This window comes from Hemiscyllium ocellatum, chromosome 19 (assembly GCF_020745735.1).
Source record: "Hemiscyllium ocellatum isolate sHemOce1 chromosome 19, sHemOce1.pat.X.cur, whole genome shotgun sequence".
In the NCBI taxonomy this organism is placed as follows: Eukaryota; Metazoa; Chordata; class Chondrichthyes; order Orectolobiformes; family Hemiscylliidae; genus Hemiscyllium; species Hemiscyllium ocellatum.
Window position 1 is genome coordinate 20,301,932 of NC_083419.1, and position 9,640 is coordinate 20,311,571.

The 9,640-nt window shown below is 36.0% G+C and overlaps 1 protein-coding gene across 5 annotated transcripts in view; it reads left to right on the top strand.

Moving 5' to 3' along the window:
* Positions 1–8,511, top strand: part of cnot2 (CCR4-NOT transcription complex, subunit 2) — a 144,389-nt gene extending 135,878 nt beyond the window's left edge. For all 5 annotated transcript variants that reach the window (XM_060839734.1, XM_060839735.1, XM_060839737.1 and 2 more), the window contains 3 exons: positions 1,405–1,505; positions 1,652–1,796; positions 7,425–8,511. In XM_060839734.1, the coding sequence (XP_060695717.1) occupies positions 1,405–1,505; positions 1,652–1,796; positions 7,425–7,511 (333 nt within the window). In that variant the 3' untranslated portion in view covers positions 7,512–8,511. The remainder of the gene's footprint in view (positions 1–1,404; positions 1,506–1,651; positions 1,797–7,424) is intronic.
* The last annotated feature ends 1,129 nt before the right edge of the window (positions 8,512–9,640 follow it).

The following is a 9,640-nucleotide window of genomic DNA, read 5'->3' on the forward strand; positions in this document are numbered from 1 at the left end:
GAATGAACTTAATAATAAGTATTCTGTAAATTAAAACAACTTGCTGCAATTTAGAAAACAAAACTGGAGTGTAGCAGTTTCTCTGCAGTATGTATAGAGGCACTAGCAGATAAAACTGAAGCACTATATAATGTCACTATGGGTGGAATAATGTAACCATAACACAAGTAGTTCACATAGACCAATTCCAATAACTTCCATTGATAATCCATTAGCATAGGAAATATATGTATGTATTTCACATAAGCATTATCATATATAGATTGACACTGTCTCAGAGAAGGATCCATTAGGCGGATTAACTAATTACTTGAGCTTGGCCAAAGAGTGGCATGGTACAGAAGCTGATGAGTTTAGTGAAAAAAGAATAGACATTGCCATTTAAAAATATGAAATTCTATCAAAGAAGTGCGAGAGAGAGAGTGAAACTCAAAGTAATCTTATTTTTCCTTTGGATGCGATGTTGAGTCAAGGCCACATCTGCCTGCTTGGTTGGATATAAAAGATCCCATGACAGTTTCAAAGAGGAACAGGCAACTATACCTAGCTTGTGGCCAAAATATATCCCTCTGGCATCATAAAAACAGATTACCTGGTTAATACCACATTACTACATTGGGTGGCACAGTGGTGAGCACTACTGCCTCACAGCACCAAAGACCGGATTCAATTCCCGACTCAGGTGACTGACTGTGTGGAGTTTGCACATTCTCCCCGTGTCTGCGTGGGTTTCCTCCGGGTGCTCCGGTTTGCTCCCACGTCCAAAGATGTGCAGGTCAGGTGAATTGGCCATGCTAAATTGCCTGTAGTGTTAGGTAAAGGGGTAAATGTAGGGGTATGGGTGGGTGGTGGGTCGGTGTGGACTTGTTGGGCCGAAGGGCCTGTTTCCACACTGTAAGTAATCTAATCTAATCTAGTATTTGCGGGAGCTTGTTGTAAATTGACGTCTATTTACAAGTGATTACAGTTCAAACGTATAACATTGTCTTAGACACTGATGATGGCTATGGAAAGCATTATACAAATGCAAGTTTTTCTTGTCTTTCTAAACAAAGTGTACACCAATAGGATTTTTAACATATCGCATGATTATATACTGCATTGACAGCTATACTTCCTTTTTAGTTGGGTTGTATTTGCTGGCAGCAGCCAGCACTTTGTGCTGATTGTGTGATGATATTCATCTTGAAAGATTAACAATTACGGCATAATCAGAGTGTGAGTACTAAATTGCATAATTTGTATATTTTGTGACAATCTATGCGAAGCTTACAGTCATGTTGCAGAATTTTTGTTGATACCCTGGCCCACTTATGTACATGAAATATTTGAAATCTTAAAAGTAAGGTTTTAAACATTATATTTGAAATGTAAAATAAAAATCAACAATAATTTATTTTACAGCTCGCTGCAATAAAACTTGCCCGCTATGGAGAGGACCTCCTTTTCTATCTATACTACATGAATGGAGGAGATGTCTTGCAGTTACTTGCAGCAGTAGAGTTGTAAGACCTTTTTTAAATGTATCACTTTATTTGAATGAAAATTTCCTGTGGCCAAAAAAGTTGTCATGCAGCAGTTTGTTGGATGTGTTTAACTTAATTAAAACTTGTGTTTTTTCTCACAATATTTTTCTTGTTATAAATGGTAGATTTAACCGAGACTGGAGGTACCACAAAGAAGAGCGAGTCTGGATCACCAGGGCCCCAGGAATGGAGCCAACAGTAAAGACCAACACCTATGAAAGGGGGACATACTATTTCTTTGACTGTCTTAACTGGAGAAAGGTTGCTAAAGTAAGAGCTGATGCGCTAATTGATTTTATATAATACAGAAATTATTTGATTGTAAAGGAGCCAGATAAATTACTAACTTGATGTTTCCTTGAGATTACGTATCATCTGTTTGCTGGAAACAACCAATGTGTTTTGTATACAACATTGTGTATTTTCTGCCCAGCAAATTTGGTCTGTGGTTCTCAATAATAAAGATAGCTGAAATAGCCTAAATTTGTGTGCTGTTGTTTTAACCCTTGAGACTGTTGAATGTTGTAGCACCTTCTGTACTCTCAAGGCTATTACCTTTTTGAAGACTTCACCTCATGCACTCTAGACCCAAATGTGCAGCATAGAAGGGCGTGATTGGCTTACTGTAGCTATGCAGTAACTGATTTTAGTCAATTGATTTTATTACATTAGCCTGCTTTTATTCTGTATCATTTCATGCTAAATTATAGTGACAATATTACAATGAATCTACTGATATAAATGTTATTTTTGCAAGTTAAACAAGACCTGTTTAATGGAACATAGTCTGAATTCATATTTCACCCAGACCCATTTTATCTGCCCCCTTGTGCTCAGTTTTATGTAATGGTACTAAACAGAACTTTAGTATTGCTGAAAAAGACAAATTAGTAAAGTTTTGAGTCATACATTTATCACATTTGCAAGAATACCAGTTTGAAGGGGAGCAATATTATATAATGAGAAGAGAGTGCAGATTTCTTGGCAATTGGACTGCATCTGCCAAATAGAATGCACCAGTTAGGTTTTGACCAGAATCAACATGCCTGGCTTAAACTTAGTCAACTGCTAAGTTTTGTTTATTAGTCAAAGGATAAAGGGAGAAGGAGGATGAGAGTACATGATCATATTGAATTACCTACTTCTTCTATTTTCTATGTTCCTATCTAATTGATGCAGTCTGTATGGCAATATCTCTGATCAGCAGAGTCCAGTTGCCAACACTTCTCATACAGTATAAAGTATTATTCCCTTTTACTTTAGTATTCTTATAAATATCCTGATGAGTGCTAGATGGAGATCTATTTCAAGGTGTATCTTTTTTCAACAATATTTAAGTTAATATGAAATCAAGGCTGCTGATGCTGGAAATCTAAAATGAAAACAAATTGCTGGAGAATCTCAGCAGGTCTGACAGCATCTGTGGAGAGTAAGCAGAGTTAGCATTTACTTTGCTTTCTCTCCATAGATGGTACTAGACCTGTTGAAGTTCTGCAACAATTTCTGTTTTTAAGTTGGTACTAATTACTTAGATTGCATTTTTACTTTTTCTTTCAAACTTTTTAATAATGTTTCCATAATTTTCTTATGTGATTCCTCCGTCCTCCCATTTCACATTGACTCTATGAATCTATATTTAGGCTCATAGAGATGTCCAGCATGGAAACAGACCCTTCGGTCCAACTCTTCCATGCTGACCAGATATCCCAACCTAATCTAGCCATGTTTAAATTCTTCTGTTCATTGAGAGGGACAATTTGGAGTTATTTGTTTTTTGCCACTGGCTGATTGCATAATCTTATCTGACCCTGATTTGTTGAAGAGAAAACACTTGAGCCTGTCTAGGCAATTTAACTTTATCTGACTGTGTTAGCATGTTGTGGGGAGTAGGCCAATAATTACAGTGTGACCAATCACCTTCAGTACCAGAAGCTCCAGGTTCAAGAACAATTCCAGAACAGCACAAAAGAGTTTTAAAAACATCAAATTATTTACCTAAATATTGAAAAATAAAAATAGAAATTCAGCTGTACTTGAAGGTAATTGCAAAGTATTTTACTTGTGCTGATTGTGATGGCATATTTCAAACTACTTAAATGTCACACAATGGGTTTTGCACTTCATGTCAAATGCAGGTCATGTTACAAAACCAACTATACTACCTAAAAGACTTACTCAAATGACTTTTTGCTAGAGGCATAGTTTTGATATTGTGTTTAAAGCAGAAAATGGATTGAATCACCAGGATCAGATCTCCAAAGTATAACTTAAAATCTAGATGCCCAATATAATCAAAGCAAAAATAGCTGTCTATCCCTACAAGCATACTATTTTCACATGAGTCCCCAATTTCAGTGTCTGACCAATGAAAACTAAACTATTGTGCTACAAATTCCATACAGTTCAAAAGAAGAAAGTTGACATGTTGGCAATGATAAAGAGAATATTTTAAAGGCTTATTTATACCACACATTCAGCACCTGCCCAGTTTAGGAAGTGCAATATATTTATTGTTACCCAGAAAAAACGTTGGGAGCGAATCAGCTTGCTTTCAAAGGATATATAGTTGTGCACTGCTTTAGTTTTAGATTGGTTAAAGTATACCAACATTTTGCAACTCTCCAGTGGTCAACTAACTGATCTCCATGCTAAAATATTAATGTTTGTAATAAACAGCTGACAGGATAATGAAAAGTTCTGTGGAATTTGGCAGCTACTGAGTAAGTCTTCACAATGTATTGGAGTGTCATACAAAGCTTTTGTTTCACTGATCAAACAACAATACCAGCATCTAGTATAACTCAGCACCTTTTATTCACATTTTCAAAGTTGTGTATATATTTGCAGTAAAGGGAAAATTTATTGAAGTTTTCACAAACCATTGAAATAGTTTTATTTCAATTAGCTCTATTAGTTGGAATTAAATAGTTTGTATATTAAACTCTAAAAAGATTTTCTAATATTTTAAGGAAAACAAAATTCTGAGACCAAAGGTTTTTTTTAAAATTTGACTCTTGTGTGAATTATATCTGTAGCCTTCGATCTAGGAGACAGCTCTCTACAGATCAAGTAGTATAAATCAGAGTTGGCAGTTGCAGTATTCTTCAGGCACTGGATCTTTATCAGTGAAGGCACATGCAGTCAACCAATGTTTACTGAAATTATAGATCTTTGCTTTTTCGATGAATTTCTGATCACAAATTCCAGATTCCCATGAAGTAGCTTTGGATTACCTAAAAGCATTGTGTAGTAATTTGTGGATTCTGTGTTCAATTTGAAGAGATAATACAAAGCATTTTTAAAACCACTCTGACTTCTTTATTCAAGCACTGTGGCAGTATCAATCCATCCCTGTTAATGCCAAACACCATCTGTTCCATTGAGTTTTCACCACATTGAAAATCCTTCCCTCTATAGAATGAACTCTCCAAAATAGCAAGAAAATCATATGTTGGTGATTATACATAATATTTTAAAAGTAAAATCATCATTTTAGTACAATGGAATTATCTTTAAAACACAATACTCACAAAACGTCATTTGGTAGTACAGAAATGGAGTTAGTTACACAGCATGGAAAATGACTTTTCGGTCCAACTCATCCATGCTGACCAGATATTCTTAATTAATCTAGTCCCATTTGCTAGTGTTTGGCCCATATTCTTCTAAGCCCTTCCTATTCATGTATACATCCAGATGTCTTTTAAATGTTATAATTGTACCAGCCTCACCACTTCCTCTGGCAACTCTTTCCATACATGCACCACCCTCTGCATGAAAAAGTTGCCCCTCAGGTCACATTTAAATCTTTCCCCTCTCACCTTAAGCCTATATCCTCTAGTTTTGGACAATGCTACCCTGGGAAAAAAGACCATGTTTATTCGCCCTATCTATGCCCTTCATAATTTCTATAAACCTCTATAAAAGTCACCCCTCAGCCTCTGTCGCTCCATGGGGAAAAAAAAGCCCCAGCCAGTTCAACCTCTCCAATTGCTCAAACTCTCCAATCCCAGCAATATCCTTGTAAATCTTTTCAGAACCCTTTCAAGCTTCACAGCATTTTTCATAGAGCAAGGAGACTCAGAATTTCAATTTTCTGTGAACAAACATTTTATTAAAGCTTTTCATCATGTACTCATCAGGACAATTCATAAGGATACCAATTCAAGGGGAAGTCAACATTTACTGCTGAAAATGTGGCGCTGGAAAAGCGCAGCAGGTCAGGCAGCATCCAAGGAGCAGGAGAGTCGACGTTTCGGGCATGAGCCCTTCTTCAGGAATCTGCCCGAAACGTCGACTCTCCTGCTCCTTGGATGCTGCCTGACCTGCTGCGCTTTTGCAGCAACACATTTTCAGCTCTGATCTCCATCATCTGCAGTCCTCACTTTCTCCTAGTGAATTGTCCTGATGAAAAGCTTTGACAAAATATCTTCAGAATTACTCAAATGCTTGCTTTAATTCAAAGAATAATGTGTACTTGTTATAATGTATCATCGTGTTTGTTGTTGTAGTGAGTAGGACAGAACAGATGACTAATTTTAACAAAAACTTCTAAGAGGACTATTTTGTTGCAATGGAGTATGCGGTGAATGCCAATAATTCAGAAATTTAATGTATGCAGAGATGTTTAATAATGTCTATAAAATGCAAGCAGTTTTCTTAAGCTTGTTGAAATGCTGTAATTTGTTGCTTTATTTCCTACCCCCAGGCTCATCATATTCAGGATTCCCTCAAATCTGTTCATTGTTACTCTTCGATCTATTTGGTGCACATTTGAGACCTCATCCACTGAAATAGATTTTCACACTCATAGTGTTTTTCACGACTTCAGTATTCCAAGTACTTTTAGCCAAAATAGTGCTTTGGAAATGTAGTAAAACTAGTTACTTGAGATTCTACAAATAGAGTTAAATAGCTTGGTGATCCATTTTTAACCATCTTTGGTTGATGAATGAAAATTTCAAAAGATCTCATCTTAGATGGGAGATTGGGTGAACATTGCATTCGAAAGACAGTACTTGCAGTGGTGTAGCATTACCTTATTCCTGCAGTGAATCCAGCTGCTGAAGTTGGGTGTCTTCAATAGATATCATTGAGCTACTTTCATTTTAGTTAAGTCTGACACCTGATATATGCTGATGAACTCCAGTTGCTATTTTTGTACTTTCAGACTATTTACCCTACAGCAACTTTTCTCCAGCTTGTGATGGGAGAGTCCAGAGAAATAATTTTCAGTTTCCAACCAAAACTCTCTTCCCTTATTTTTTCATTTCCCTCCATGACTACACTTTTATGCTATTCTAACAAGTTATTAAATCACTTTGTTTAATTCAGCAACCTAGCTGCTATCAAATTCCATCAATAAAATTGCTCACTTCTGCCCATACTTCAGCCACCACATTGCTGAAACCTTAGGATATGCTTTGAGAGCAGCAGGCTTGCCTATTTTGACAATGCTATCAGCCTAGCCTCACTTTGAACCATCCAAAATTTTTCCACAGTTGAAACACCATCACATGTACTCTGTCCTTTATCATCACTGCTTTATTGTGTCTAAATTATCCTCTGCCCAAATCATTGCCAAATTATATCAGTTGCATATTTCCACAAAACAACTCCAAAACTTTGTCTTTGTATATAAATGTTTTTGATATTGGGCCCCTTCTAATGAAACATTTTAGAACTGTAGTCCTTTTTGATAGAATTTCTGCCTTTTTTTTTCTATAGCTACTACTTCCACATTAAAGTTTGCCTCACCAATGGCATTCTTTAAATTTAAATTGGGTTTTGTATATCTATATACTGATGTTGGCATCCAAGGATGTATGCTGCATCTTGTTTTCCTTTTAAATGGATGTTTGCTGCCACATGGCTGACTGTTTCTTTTTGCAATTTCAGGAGTTCCATCTGGAGTATGATAAACTAGAGGAGAGACCTCATCTGCCGTCATCTTTGAACTACAACCCTGCTCAGCAAGCCTTCTAAAGACTTAACTGTTCATGGGGTATGGCTGTCTCAGCACAATACTCAAACTGCGGAAACCGAAGTGGCTCAGGCATCCTGGTTTTTATTCTTTGAGGATCTGGCAATTGGCTCATGTGGATGGATCGACATTTTGAAGTCCTGCCTTAGTAATTATGTGCTGCCCAACACAACTGAATTTGTATTTTTTGTTTTTTTTTATTATTTTGAGCAGGGTATGTTTAAAAACGACACACAAAATAATTTCAGCCTAGAGGCAGATTTTGTTCTGCTAAAGGACAAGTGGACCGACAACATTTTCATTGCTAAATTTCCAAAGTGTAAAAATTTAAAAAGTTTGCATTGTTCATTGTAGCATTACTGGTAATAATAAAAAAAATGTTTAGTGCATTTTTATGTGAAGATCCTCCTTGTATTTCATTTGGAAAGATAAGCAGCCTGCATTTGATTTGTTCATTTTACTACCCCTAATGTTTTTGAATGGCATTTCTGCCAAGTTAAATGCAAGAACATTTGACTGTTTAAGTGAATGTTATTGCCACGACCTCTGGACATTTTCCACGGTTGTGTATCACTGGGCTTCATCTTTCCAGAATGAGCAAAACACTGTCCAGTCTTTGTTACAATTTTGTAATAAAAGTGTACATTTTTTTAATTTTTGGACATCACATGAATAAAGATATGTATGTACGAATGTGTATATATTATATATATGACATCTATTTTGGAAAATATTTGCCCTGCTGTACCTCATTTTTCGGAGGTGTGCATGGATGCAATACATGAAAACAGGACATTTCGGGAACTGCTGAGCAGGGGACCGCTGTGTCGCCCTGTGCACTTAAGGGCCAGATTTTCAGCAGCCAAGGACATCCATACCCAATTGAACATGATGGGACTTCAGGAAGTGAACTGAGACAATTCACAATGGCTGGTTGAACAGCAGCATTTCATAGGAAAAAAAATTAAAAAAAAATCAATCTTGTATTTTCTGACCACATTAAAGCTTCTTCTCTTTGTAATAAAGTAGAAAAGCTGTCCTAACTGCAGTGTTGCCTTTAATTTGAAATTGCTATACAATGTCTTTTTGATTTATGGCACTGATTATAATGATAGAATTTTGAATTATTTGTTGAAATGTCCATTTGAAGAGTGGTGTCTTAAACATTTTTCTCACTAGATTGTACGACAACAGGTAAGTGTTTTGGTTTTGAATCTGTCGTGTGCTTCATTTGTAAATTTACAAACAGCCGTGAGAATCTTTAAAATTGAAAGTACAGCCACTCATTATACTTTAACGATTACTTTGTATGGTATAGGCCTATTTTAGCTCAAGTATAGACCCTAATCTTTTTCGGTTTGCGAAATCCTTTGAAACATAGAACACTACATGAAGGACTTTAAATATTGAAGTGGGAGAATGTTTACTTACTTAGTGTACTTTTGCTTAACTGCTCCATACAATCTTTTAGTGCTCATCCACTGAAGAGCCAGAACTGTTAACTACTGAGACTCAACCACAAAAGGCATTAATATGCATTACACAATCCTTTCAACATGCAGTAATTCAGGACGAATTAAGGTAGGCTGTTGGCATTTTTCCTCAGAAGGGAAATTAGATACCTTACTGAATACTTGCAAACTTTTTGTCCATCTTTTCAGAATTTTATTTAGATTTTTCCCTTAGATTTTTGTGAATACCCTACAGTAGTATTGATCTAAGTTCTTGTGTATTATACACTGGTGTAAACAGTCATATCCGTGTCTTTTGTGGCAAATTACTACTTTAAATGGTTCTATTTTTCCATCTTGCAGGAACAGTACCTGAAGTCATATTTGTGTGTTGTTTTGAGAATACATAAATATTCAAAATTTAGATGTCAAATTATTAAAGAATGGCCAAATCAAATTTTCACCCTTTGAAAAACAAACTTTTCACACACAACTTATTATAAACAAAGAATTGTAACATATCAATTCCATCATTCCAAATCGTGGTTTCATTCTGTAAATTTTGCATTTCCCCCTTTAATTTTTCTGTATATAAACAGGTGTACTTCAGTGCATGCATCTAGTTTGATTTCTGCAGTCCACTTCTTTCTGTTCCTCTAATATGAAAGAATTCCAGCAAA